This window comes from Arvicanthis niloticus, chromosome 23 (assembly GCF_011762505.2).
Source record: "Arvicanthis niloticus isolate mArvNil1 chromosome 23, mArvNil1.pat.X, whole genome shotgun sequence".
Lineage (NCBI taxonomy): Eukaryota > Metazoa > Chordata > Mammalia > Rodentia > Muridae > Arvicanthis > Arvicanthis niloticus.
Window position 1 is genome coordinate 26,226,198 of NC_133430.1, and position 14,134 is coordinate 26,240,331.

General features: G+C 39.6%; 1 protein-coding gene across 3 annotated transcripts in view; it reads left to right on the plus strand.

Annotated features, from left to right (window-relative positions):
- Nucleotides 1-14,134, plus strand: part of Cep128 (centrosomal protein 128) — a 342,449-nt gene that overhangs the window by 279,602 nt on the left and 48,713 nt on the right. For all 3 annotated transcript variants that reach the window (XM_076921486.1, XM_076921487.1, XM_076921489.1), the window contains one exon: nt 3,132-3,155. In XM_076921486.1, the coding sequence (XP_076777601.1) occupies nt 3,132-3,155 (24 nt within the window). The remainder of the gene's footprint in view (nt 1-3,131; nt 3,156-14,134) is intronic.

A 14,134-nucleotide genomic window follows, 5' to 3' on the forward strand; every position in this document is an offset into this window, starting at 1 on the left:
TGTCTACATGACCTGTCAGGCTCAGAATAAATTAGAACACAACGTCTAGCTGCATTATCCTCACTAGATAGTGTATGAGAGTCATGTGTAAGAATAGCTGTTAGCCCTGCCCTTTTAAGCCAGTGACTGTGCAGCCTGTGTGTGGCAGTCTTGTAAATATTGAAATTATTCTTTGTTACCACTGTAGATGTTTCTTTAACTTTGCTTAGATTAAAAGAATGGTAGAAAATGAATTATCTAATCATGTACACACACACACACACACACACACACACACACCAGTGATAACACTGTCAACTTTATCCTCCCTAAACATTGTTTCTTCCAAATATTTGAAGGAACTTTCTCCTTTGATTTCTTTTTTGATATTGTTGTTGTTTAATCTTATATTCCCCTTAGAAATGAATATTTTTGCCTCTGCATTAGTCTTGTTTCTTTTATCCTAATTACTGGTATTGTTTATCCAGAAATATTTCATAAAGCAGGAGTAGATTTGCTTAATTCAATAATTTATTTGTATGCTATTCTTACATCTTATTTTTTGATGTTTTTATATACAGTAAATGAATTGGTGGACCTTAGATAGCTCTGCGGAGTCTCCCATTGTCCTAAAAGCCCATACAAAATTATGTAAGAGTGTATCGTATACAGTGTGCATTTTCCTGGGAAGTTGTCTTTTCATCAGATACCCAAATCTATAACAGTAATGATATCTTCATTACTGTGGAGTCTGTCTTCTCCAGTCTTTAACTACCCCTTTCATGTCACTATGCTTTTCAAGGTTTAGACTAGAAATAAGGGTTTTAAAGGGTGTTAAGAGTGCAAATGATGCTCAGAGATAAAAATCTATGGAAACAAAATCTGACAATTCAAAGAGAAAACGAAAAAGGGGGAAAACCCCCTAAAACCAAACCTTACCACTGAAACATTTAGTAGAGCAGTGCTTGCATTATTGGCTAGGTGTATTATTTTCGATTCATAATTTTTTAAATCATGAAACTTAAAAAAGATAAGGAGTCTGTATTGTGTTCTACAATTGAAACTTTGAAACTATGCGGTTTAGACCATGCTCAATAATGGGAACAATGACTAGACTCATATTAGCTGTTGTTGGTTGACAACTGGAATGAATACAATGTAGGTTACTAAGAACTTTGTATTTTCTTATTTTAAAACACTCCACATCTGTTTTATTTGTGTGTGCATGGGGTCATGCCTATAGAGGTCTATAGATAACATCTAAGAGTTGATTGTCTCCTACCGTGTGGGTCCCACAGGTCAAACTCAGGTGGTCAGTCTTGTGGCAAGCGCAGGCTCCCCTGACTTTTTTTTTTTTTTTTTTTTTTTTTTTTGGCGTTCATTTTTCATTGCACCCTGACTTCATTACCTCTTGTGAAGCAAGTAGGCTGCAGACAAGTCAACAATAGTAAGCTGCATGTGGATGGAGTGCTGATACGCCTTCATGTTTTAAACAGATGATGTTTTTGACTGTTTGGGTCCATAGTCCTTGACTAGACACGTGTTTACAAATCATACAAATACTTAGATGTAATTCAGACATACAGCATGGATCAGATTATCTTTGCCGTAAGTGTGATAAGAATGAAAGCAGATGGAAATAAAATTAAGTTCTTCTTGTTTTGACATTATATGAATTTGCTTATTTCAAGCCATTTGAAATGTATTTTCTGAAAGTACAGTAATGTTATACAAAATCAGCCTACAGAGCATGGTATGGGGCAAACTTCAAGTCCAATAAGGATTATAAACATTTGGCATCCCTACATAGTAGTTTGTATATAGTGGCCAGGGGGCGCCTTATCTGCTTAGACTGCACAAGATGGTGAAACATTGCTAACTGGTGTTGCTCTGGGTTTGCTGTGAATAGGAAGCCTGGTAACAAGAATGTAGAGACCATTCCAGGTGCCATATGCATATGTGCTCAAATATGACACTAATTTGTCACCAGGGAATACTGATTTAATGAAACTGGTGGTGGTGGCAAGATGAAGTCCTTCTAAATATGCCCACAAAATGGAATTGAACAAAATTGTGTCTCTCAGTAGCCAGCTTTGGGTCGACATTCCATAATATACGATGCTAATATCCTAACTTGTGTCCTCATGGTCATATGTTGGCAGGTCATTCAGCTCAGTTTCCCAATGTAAGGTCTGGGGATTCACTTACAGAATTTCTCGGGGGAGAGCCCTCGGTTTCTGCTGAGGCCTCATTCATTCTGCCTCTAGTCCTGTGATACCCTACAGAGAGGAGGGTGAGAGGTGAATGAATCATTAATCTAATTAAAGGAAAAGATTACAGATTCCAAAGATTTCCACCAATTGCTCAAAATATCCAAAGAAAGATACATGGCCCTGGCCCTGGAAAATCTGGTCTTCATCTTGACCTTCAGACTCTCAAATCCAGGTTTTAAACTCGGTGAATATGTCCAGCTTACACCTTTTACCTCTAGAGAGTTGCTATTATAGGCGTTGACTTCAAAACTTTTTTTTTCTCAATCATTTGGCTTGTTAAGCAATGCTGCTGTCTGTGGTTTCTTTAAAACAAGTACTTCCATAAATTAAGATTCTATAGCTACTCTATAGAGTGACTGTATAGCAGGGCCCTCTAGGGGTTAGGGTTGGCTCCATGGAAATCATTCTCAATAAGTATTTGTGGATGACTTTGAACTGTTGATGTTATGTTTTCATATGTTATGTTAAGTTTTCCTAAGCACAGGCTTCGCTGTTTGCCTGAGGGTCTAGTGTGTGTGAGTGTCATTTGTGTGCCACTCTACCAGCCAGTTGTGTCATGCTAGCACATTTACCTAACTCTCACATATCCTTAAGTGGAAAATTTGAACAAAGCAGTAATGATAAGAGCCATTCCTCTCAGTAATTGGATGTGAATTTACTACATTTACTATTACGTTAAGGCCAGAGGTCCTATCCACTAATAGGTTCAATATGAAGAGGTAACTAGGTCCTTCCTGCCTGTTTTTCTTTTGCTAAGATCATCCGAGTAAGAAGTTTTCCATTTTTATTATAATGTTTTGCTAGCTAATAATAGGTAGGCAGAAAGCCTGCAAACATACAGCATTGCTTTAATAATTCTGTATTGTGCTTCTTTTGCAGGACCGCGTAAATGCATTACAAATGGTAAGTGAGGGCCTTTGCCTTCTTGCATTAGAATTACTGCTCTCTGATGTAGATTTCAGAGCTCACCAACAGAAGCAATTCCAGAGAACCTTTTCTAAAATTACTGCTAAGATCCAAAGTGGGGAAGGCCCTAAACTGAGTCTAAAAGGTAGGTGGATGTAAACTTTTTGGATGAAAACTTCAAAATAAAATAAAATTGTGACTGTACGGAAGGAGCTGCAGCTGTCTCGGGATGGACATGCCAAGATGAACTCTCTGTGGGAAAGGGATTAGTATAACTATGACCCATGCCTTGTATTGTTTCTGCATGCCACCCTCAGTGCAGTGGTTGGATGGCAAGCACTTTGAAGTCCAGGTTTTTAATATACTGTTTTCAGTTTTCATCATTATTTCCCTCCCCCCGCCAAAAAAAAAAAAAAAACCCCAAAACCCCATGAAACTGGATCAGACTTTTTCTGACAACTTTACTTGAAGAAATTTAGTATTGGGGAATACTTTTAACTATCTAACTATAAACAGTACATGATTGCATTTATTTATTAGAAAAATGATGAATTTTAAAATATAAGAATGAAGCCACATGCCTGCAGTTGAAGAACGTAGGGGAAGTACATTCTTTTCACTGAACGGGCTGCGGTCATGGTAGAAGAGGCTTATGTTATAATTTCGAGTGAAAACGAATTCAAGAAACAAAGTCCTGTGTATTTCAGTGATGGCTTACCAACCCAAGAAACAGATGCACAAGACACTACACACAGCAGCCCTGTGAATCAGAAAAACACGACTGGGGGTGTGGCTCAGGGGTAAAGAGCCGGCCTAGCATAGGTAAGACCGTGGGCTCGGGCTCTAGCACCACACAAAATAAAGGAAAGTTAGAAAACCAGAATACAGTATAATGCTGCTTTCTGGCAAAATACTATGCAGTGCTAAAAAGGCATATTTGAAGAAGTAAAGATTGTCATGTTCTTGTTGCGCGGCGGAATATAGCAATGTATAAAACGTTGATACAAATCCTGGATGGGCTTATTTTTGCATGAAACAGTCGTTTAGAAACTACATAAAATATCTTGGGAACACTGGGACTCTTCTCTTGGTAAATTTTTAACATACAGGAAGGAATAAAACTCCTCTAAGCAATAAAGCTGGTAAGTAAGTCTCTGTACTTTAAGAACTAGAAATAAATGGGCCTGTTCTTGTAAAGTGACACTGGCCACACTCTGAGTAATTCTTCCCTTGATTTAACCGGACCATTCAAAACGTTCACTCACCTTTCTGCTGTCAGTGTGATGGGTTGAAGGAGTACAGCGTCTGGTTCTCTCCACGGTTTTATTGTCTTTCAGGAGTGTCTTGCCAACAAGCTTATGAGTTAAATATCTATTTAAAAATATGAAAAAAAATCACAGTGTGCATATTTGCAGATGTACACTGAGAGCACAAAGTATATATAGACATATATAGAAAAGTGTCTCATGACTGCATCTGTAAAAATGACTAATGTTAAAAGTATTACAGCAAATCTCGATACTAGAGAAAGAATAAAACTTGGGAAAGTATTGAAGCCCCGTGTTGGGTCGTCATTATCATTGTGGTCATGTGTTATTTTTATTTAAATATCTGAACCTTATCAGTGTGATATCCAAAACTAAAAGTTACATCAATGCAAAGTCTTTGTCATTTCCTTCTATTTGTTGGTCTTTTTATGTGCCTAATATCTTTACTAATAAAGTGTCATGCAGTAGAATCTTAAAGGTCTTTTACAAAGGGTCCCCTGGAACCAAAGGTAAAAATTAAAAGTCATCATGAGAAAAATAAAAATGATTAAATGGACTGGAGTTGGTACAGTACCAGGTTTCTCAAAAAATAATTATCATAAGTAAAACCGTAAAAATTAAAATGCTTGGTAATAATATTAATGCTCAAATATTATGAAGTCCTTTGACTTCATATGGCATTATAAGAAGCAGAGTTCAATTCACTTGGTAGGCTCTTCAACTGATAAAGTATTTTATAGTCCATAAAATGCAATGTGCTGAAAGCAATCTGAATCATTTATTATTTCCTCATAATTCAGCCTCTAGACCATAGGCACATCTTGGTGTCCCACACTTGGCCATGGCTGTGAAGGTCACAGAGGGAATCACATGCAGGGTGTGTGCTGTGGGGGAGCAGATGTCGCTTTGCATTTTGTTATTGCATTAGGGGTACCGATGATTGATTATTTTTAGGGTTCAGCTAGTTCTAATACCCCAAAGCCCGGTGTTTCTTTACCTATGATGACAGTTGTCACCAGTGATCTCTGTGTTTTTGCTCCACCCTTCCTCACATATGGTAGACATTCAGTAAATATGCATTGGATGAAAAATGTTGAACTCCATATACCCCAATCTTATCCAAGACTGTACATAGCAATGAAAGTATAAATATCAGTCCATGAGGGGAAAAATTTCCAGAAGTACATTAATTAATTTCTGGGTCTTTTCAGATAGTACCATACACTATTTGGTGTTTTAATGAGTACTAACCATTTTCTCTGTTTACACTGCATTTTCTTCAAAAGAAAACCCCTTCAGCCAGAATACGACACATTGATTTCCCAAATAAAAATAAGTGATTACTGGTAGAAAATGTTGGACTAAGAGCCCCAGCTCGTAGGCAGCAGTAATATGGGGTTTGTGTGGTTTTGGGGCACTCTGAAGGGACTGTGTTGACTGAAGGAGGAGAAAGGGAAAATAAGCTGTTATCGGGCCCTTAAGGAACGTGGAGTCAGACTGAGGGGAGATGCCACCTGCACGCAAGTGAGCTGCCGCTCTGCAGTGAAAGGTACTGCTCTGGGTACCTGAGTGGGAGAGAGATGCACGGGGCAGCAGCTGTTACAAAAGGAAGATTGGTAGGATAAATTAGAGCAGCATTGTGTCTGGGCACATCGTAACAATTACAGGGTTTGTAGTTTGAAGACATGGTGAAGAGGACAGATTTATCTGTGAAGTGGGAAGAGTTGGTAGTGTCATGCAGAAAGAGCCAAAGAAGGCATTCCAGATTGAGGATGTAATAGAAGTGAACATAGGGTTTTTCACGGCAATACTTTAAATGCAGTGTATATTATGATTCTCGTGTAATCATAAAATGAGCGTCTGTCAAATGTGCTTATTTAACTGCTTAATGATGAACATTAAGCATGAACAGGATATTATAATTGATTCAAAAGAACTGCAGAGAGGGTAGAAGGGGGAGGGAAGGACAGAGGGAGGGAGGAGAAGAGGATGGGAGAGGCAGGGAAGAAGAGAGAGAGGGAGGAGGAGGCTTGCTGAAATGAACTGGGTTATTCCATAGTAAAAAATGAAATCAAGTGAACTAGACGAAATTAAATATCTGTAAACAAGAATCATTTACTGTCAGTTCTCCGCAGGTTGGAACTTTACAAACTCAACAGCAATGCCCGGTGTAGAGATCTGGTAGAGTCAGAACATCCAGAAGAGTGTGCTCAGCAAAAGCTACTGAAACCCATTTCCAAGCCTTTCATGCTTGCTCAGGACAGATTCACTGCAGCCTTCCCCATAAGTCACAGTTTACAGTAGTAAGAGTTAACATGCAGAGACCGTGAAATGCAAACCAAAGAATTTGGTGGGAAGCCACCAGAGGTACAAGTGGCTTCTTTTTGAAAACCAGTTTCTGCTGGTTAGCACTGGATGCTTGGGAAGAATTCTAGCTTTTCTTTGGGCATAAATGTTAGGAGCCGAGGAGTGTTAGATTTTTTTTTTTTAATTCCATAGAGAGCTATTAATGATTTTTATGCCATTACCTGTGTTTTGAAATATGGTAAAAAAGACAGGGTATGGTTGGCCTGCCATGACAGAGTGGTATGCTGGAAGACTGGAGAGAAGGATGGGAAGGGGCAACTTGGATGAAAGCCAGCTTTAGAAACATGCATGGGAAGATTGAAAGGTTGGGAACAGTCAGTGATGTCACTGTTCCATTAAAGGACGATCAGACTCAGTAAATGGAGGTCAAGGCTAAGAGGAAGAGAAGTGACTAGTGAGGAAGTAAAAACCTGAGGGAGATTCACAGCGACTTACTGTGGAGCAGACATTCAGTTTCCACATAGTTCACACATCTCCCTTTATGTTTATTTCTATGAACACTTTGGTTCTTTAGATTCCTGTATTCTGTTCTTGAAACTTGGCATGACTGTAATATCACACACAGCCCCATATGATTATTGGGGAATCATTAAGATAAAATTAGTTCCTGGGAGCAGTTCGAGCATCATGAGGACCTGGATGAGTGGAGCCCTGGCTAAATATAGGGACTCAGGCTCTTCCTTTGCTCTGCCTGCCTCAGTGTCATCCTGCCTTGTCGTCTGTGGTTGCTCTGACAGCATTAGGACTAGTAAAAGGAAAAGAATCAGATAAAGGGGTGTATACACTGTCTAATGAAATCTGAAAGTTACACACACGAGTTTCTTTATATCCCTGTGCGAGAATTTAATCACACAGCCATACATTAGCTCCAAGGTTTAAAAAAATAACTGTATAAACAATGACCATGTGGAAATTTCAGTGCAGCCTTCCAAACAGCCTACAGTTCAAAGCGTAAATTGTAGTGGGAAATGTAAAATGTGTAGAATGGAATGATAGTAAAGTATGTCAGGTCAGCAGAGGGGCACGTCATGAGAACTGGGAGTAATTAGCTACTTACGTTAAAAAAGAGGAGGTGAGCGTTCAAATTAAGATGAAGAGGAAATAAGTGTCAAATAAATGTAGAGAAATCTACCCCCTCCCCCAGGTAAGAATACTAGAAAGTATTGAATTAGAAAGAAGTAACCATGCATGGGTCTGATGAAGTGGAGCATGGTGAGTTGACCTGCATATTTGATTTGAGCAGCCTGCCTTGGTGCATGTGACCATTGTGACTCATGGGTGAAGATAGGATCCCGGAAACTGTAGAATGTGAACAGAAAGAGGCCTTCTGTGTAAGTTACAATTGAAATATCAGAGGAAAGGACCAAATTCCCAGAAAGTGTAATTCTTAGACATAAGAATAAAGATAATGGATAGACCCACGACTGAATTCTTGAAAATTTTCCCCTAAAGGGCCACCAAAACAGAATCGTTTTAGATTAAACTTTTCAAGTATTCCAGAAAGAGTTTTAAGTTGTATAAAAAGCTTTCCAGAGACTAAGAAAGAGAGCAGGCATACAGCTTGTGTGATGAGCCACGTGATTTTACTCCGAAACCAGACAGAGGGTAAATAAAGAGAATTAGTGTCTTTTCAAGTGTTACCATGTATACGAAATTAGTGTACCAAATTATTAGAAAAATCAATTTTTAATGTTTTTATACAAATTTATTTAAAAGTGTAGTCATGGATAAATTGAAAATTATTACTGGAATATAGACTTGTTTAGCATTAGAAAATTAACCAATATAATTCAACACACTGGCAAATGAGGGATGATTCTGTACGGTGCTGTTCCTCATTAGAAACTATGGGAATGATAGATAAAACTATAAAGAATTGCCACTTTTGTTAACTTGTACACACACATACACACACACACACACACACACACACACACACACACTCCATGTCTTTTGTCCATGATATATTTTCCCCCAAACAAGAATTGAACAATGTTATTAGAACCTAGGTTTTAAAATTTTTTGTTTTACTTCAAAATGGTTATTGCCACCTCTAACAGTGATGTCCAAAGATAATTAGTGAGACGCAGTGTGTTTTCCTGCTGGGGTAACGTGTTCCCCTGGACATGCAAAGCTCTGCCTCAGAGTTTCAGGCACAGACAGTATAGAGAGGATTGCCTTTCCCGTCCTCAACTCTGCACGTACTTTTTCTACACTGTGCTGCCTGAACAGTCTGCTGTACCTTTCAGGTCTCCTTTCCAACAGCAAGTACCACTGACACTTAGGCATGCCAACAGAGGAGTGTACAGTAAGCATCCTTGCTATGCCTTCCCGAGAGAGTGAATGATTAGTAAGTAGGCTACAATCCTTCCGTTCATCGGGTGCTTTCCAGCTCTTTGCTTCCAATGAAGTCAAAAGGGAATTTACTCAAACAGAGAAATCATCGTAATTAATTTTGCATGACAGATCACTATGTAGTAATTGCCATAGACATAGGAAAACAGTCAAAGAGTAAGATTGATCTGAGAACACTGCTTTCATTTCCTTGTACGTTTATGTGCAGAAAATTCCTCAATGATTAAATCTAGGAAAAGAAAATACAAAGAAATACAGTGAAACCCTGACTTCTGCAAACAGAATCAGCCTTCACTCCTGAATACGCAGGTTAATAGAGGACAGGGAAGGGGCACTGTCCTTGTCCCAGCAAGTTTTACATTTTGATTTCTTTTTATTAACATTTCATATTTAAGAAGTTTTCTTAAAATTTCTTACTTACAATGATCATCTAATCTGAAAAAGATATATGTAGCATCCACATACATTTTGTGGTCATCAGAAATTTTAGAATGTAGTTTGTCTCTATATTTGAATGTTTTTATTCCAAAGTATGACAGAGTAACAAATATATTAGTATAATACACTATAAAATTATTAGAAATCTAATGGAAAAGGGCGGTGACAAAATTAGTGGGTTTTATGGTTTCTTTCTCTTCACTTTCTATTTTCTTACCTTTTTTTGGTTTTTAAAATTTTGTTTATTTATTTACATCCCAAACGCTGTCCACCCCTCCCAATCTCCTCCTCTCAGAATACCTTCCCCCATTCCTCTTCCTCTCCTCCTCTGAGAGAGTGGGCACCCCTTCTCCCACTCTCTTTATCCCCCCATGCTTGCAATCAAGTCTCTGCAGGTTTGGGTGCATCCTCTCCCACTGAGGCCAGACAAGCCAGATCTATGTATGCTCTTTGGTTGGTGGCTCAGTCTCTGAGAGCCCCCAAGGGTCTAGGTTAATTGACTCTGTTGGTTTTCCTGTAGAGTCCCTATCCCCTTCAGGGCCTTCAATCCCTGAGCTTATGTTTGACTGTGGTTTGTCTAATGACTTATGTTTGTCTAATGTTTGGCTGTGGGTCTCTGCATCTGTTTCAGTCAGCTGCTGAGTGGAGCTTCTCAGAGGACAGCTATGCTGTGCTCCTGCCTGCAAGCACAACAGTATCATTAACAATGTCAGGGATTGGTGCTTTGAAATTTCCTTATGAGTATAAGGTGTATGTTGATCACACCCACCTTCCACATCCCCCTTCCACCCTCCCTGAGGTTGCAGGACATGTCCATCTGAACTTTGCCTTTTCTATCTCTAGCAGCCCTCAGCTGCCAATGGCTCCTCAGCTAGTAGTGGAAACTTTGGTTCCCTACCCCATTATACTGGACTTTAAATGGCTTGTTCTGGTGCAAGTAACCCCCTACTATGTGCCTGTGAGTGCCCACTACCTGTGTCATATCCAAAGGCAGCATCCACTGCTTTCTTCCTCATCCTCCTTTTCTTTCCCTTTCCTCTTCTCGTGTTGTCCTTCTCTTAAATGGGGAAGGGCAGGGTGGCAGAGATGCCCTGAATACAGCTGAACACTCACAGTCACGATCACTTGTTCTGAGCACTTAGACCAGTTACACTTCCTCCACGCCAGAAGCTCTTCTGACCAAGGTGGACAGCAGCATAACTATGGGTGTGAACAAAACTCTTTAGAATGCAGTTTGACTGGCTGCCGGTTTAGTGAAACAGCAACAGTAGGCTCCTGCCCAGGGCCTACAGTCTCCCTAGTCATAGGCTTTTGACCAGGTTTACAGCAGCAGGTATAAAGTCTGCCCTATGGAGCAGACTTTATGTGCAATCAGAAATAGGTTAGTTACTCTCACACGTATCGTGCCACTATCACATAACGTGTCTGACAGGTCAGTGTTATAGCATGCTGGATACAGTGATGGGCAAGACCACTGATGTCCTCTTTCCTAGCAGCCTGCATAGTGCTTTCCAGCTCTCTGAAAGCTAGTTAGTAAGGGGAAATTTTCCTGATGAGTTCATAGTTGATCTCTCTGAGTCCTTTAACCCAAGTTTTATTCAGCATTAGAATTTTACAGTCTAGTTATGATTGCAACCAAGAGGATGATAGTAGCAGGCATTGTTTGAGTGCTTCCCTGACCTCTGTGATTACTAACTTAAAGGGAGATATTGGATATTCCTAGCTCTAAGATTATTTAACAGCTTCTCTTCTGGGAACATCATTGTTCACCTATGCAAGGTAACTGTTCAAACTCAAAGATTTTAGTTGTTGCATTAACCGACAAATGGGTGGGTTTTCACAGTATAAGGTTTTTTTTTTTTTTTTTTTTTTTTTTATACCTCCTTGGTTTTGTGTAAGTTGCTTCTGATTTTTTCATTTCTCCCATTACTATATGTTAATTATATTTAATAATAGGTTTCAATATGACATTTTCATACATATGTACATGCCATATTTTAATAATGTACCTTATTACCTTCTTACCTCTCTCCTACTACATATAACCCCTTCCTCTTTCTCACTACTCCCCTTCGATTTTCAGATCTTATTTATGTAGGTTTTTTTCATACAATGTATTCTGATCACAATATCACCTTCCTCATCTCCTCCCAGGTTCTCCCAAACTCCTCAGTCATCCAGCCCCACACTGTCTTTCTCTTTCTCTTTTAAAACAAACTAACAGGCCAAAAAAAAAACCCCTCAAAATTAGAAGCTATAATGTAAAAGTAAAAGACTAGTAAGATTAAAAATATATGCCTAGCCAAATCACTATAAGACAAACAAAACACAAAAAAATACAAATAAAACAAAACTCCAAAGATGCTATTGAGTTCATTTAGTGTTGGTGATCTACTGCTGGGTTTGGGACTTGCCCTTAAGTGTGTTTAATATACTTAGTAAGACTCCATTGGAAAAACAAAAAAACTAACTCTTGTTATGGTAATATTTTAAAACAGCAGCACCTGATCTGTCTTGTGGTATGGGGCCGCCATCTTCCCAACTAGGCAAGGCCTGAGGCCATGAGCCGCCACATGTTCCTGCTGCTTGGTTCAGGCTGCTGGCTCAGGCAGGCAAAAAACACCAGCCCTGCCACCCACGAGATGCCAGCGTGGGAGATGGCTCCACAAATTTCCCATGCTGTCTCCACAAGGCTGGACTGAGCCCAGACCATCCCGCCATCCATGCGGTACCTGGTAGCAATGAGTCTCTAATGCATATCATCCAAGGGTGTTATATAATTAGAAATGCTCAATAAACAAGATGCCCATACAATTAGAGTTGTAACCCAATATCTAACCTTATGTTATAAATCGTTACTCAGGACCATCCTGGACACAAACATGGTTCTCCATGGCTCCTTCCTATCTCTCCCTGCTTTCCTCGATCCTCCTCTTCCTCTCCTCTTCCTCTCCTTACTCCTCCCACATTAGCTCCTCCCAAAATACTGAGTTTAATGTATTGGGAAATTTTCTGCTACAAACTCTTCTCTTGCAAGTGATTATCAGTTGTAGATAGCATCTCTGTGCATGCAGCTAACATCTCTGAGTAACTGTGTGTCTCAGTCTTGTTGTGTCTAGAAGGCCTTGTTTCCTTGGTGTCCTCCATCACCTCTGGCTCTTAAAAATCTTCCTTTACCACAAGAATCCCCGAGGCCCAAAGGGAGGGGTTCAGTGGAGACATTCCATTTAGGACTGAGTGTTCCAAGGTCTATTACTTTCTGCACACTGCTAGTTGTGGGTTTTCATATATCTCCTTGGTATGAGTTTCCTTACTGGAGTTTCCAGGAACCTAAGCTTTTTGATCAGCTGCATCAACTGTTAACAGCTTATAAATTCCTGAGAAAGTTAAGTTTCATGAGAACCTCCTTACTTCATGACAAGCTGTTGATGGGCCCAAACTTATATAGATCTTGTACAGTTAATCACAGTTGCTATGACTTCATGTCATTCCTGGAAGTCAGCATTCCATACCTCCAATCTCTTCTTTTATCTCCTGCATTCTTTCTGCCCTCTCTTCCATAATGTTCCCTGAGCCCTGGAGAGAAGGATATCGATGCCCATATATGGCTGGACATTCAATAGTCGTCTATTAGGTATATGTTTCTCTAGTCACTGCTGGCCACTGCAACAAGAAGCTTCTTTACCAGGGTGTATGAACACAGTTATCAGAAGGCAATATGACAGCCATATTGTGTCCATGTGAAAAACAGCAGCAGCAGGTTGCACACTAGGGCTTATGACCTCCCCATGGGTGTTTGACCAGATTTACAGCTCAATGTCCTTGTGAAGAAGTCATCAAATCTAGTGAGATAGCAGTCAGTTGCCCTCATAACAGACAGTAGTCTTGTACCAATAGGCTCATCTTTTGCAGGCATTTGATATTGTTACACACAGGGCACCCAGCTGAGCAAGACTCAGTGTCCTCTCAGAAGTCTAAGCAGCTTCATATGGAGTACTGCAGAGGGCTGCCTCCTAGGGAGGAAGCTTCCCTATGTCCTGAAATCAAGATGTGTGGTGTCTTTAGAAAAGAGCCTTGCCTAGTTCTGGTAGGCAGTCAACTGCAGCAAAAATTGCCTGCACTTTTTGGGGGCTTCAAGACCAACAACTGGTAAGGAGATTTCCTTTAATAACTTCTGACTTCTGGGAATAGCTCCATTTACCTTATCTGTTTACACAGTATCTCCGTTGTTTAAGTTACCAACAGAGGTTTTGTTGTCACTCCCAAAATTTCTTTTTTGTTTTTCAGAATAATTTTCATTTTTAAGCAAATACTACTGATATAAAAAGATCACTTTAAATAAGTAACATGTAGTTCTATACATTACTCAGTGGCTCAGCTGGTAAAGGGTTTGATGCATAAGCATAAGAACCAGAGTTGTGATCTCCTATACCTGTGTCAATAGCTGATCGCAGCAAGGGAGATGGAAAATGGGAAGATTCCTGGGGAATTCCATCCAGGCTGTCTAACTTAGAGTTCCAGATATTATTTTAAAAAATAAGGTTGGGA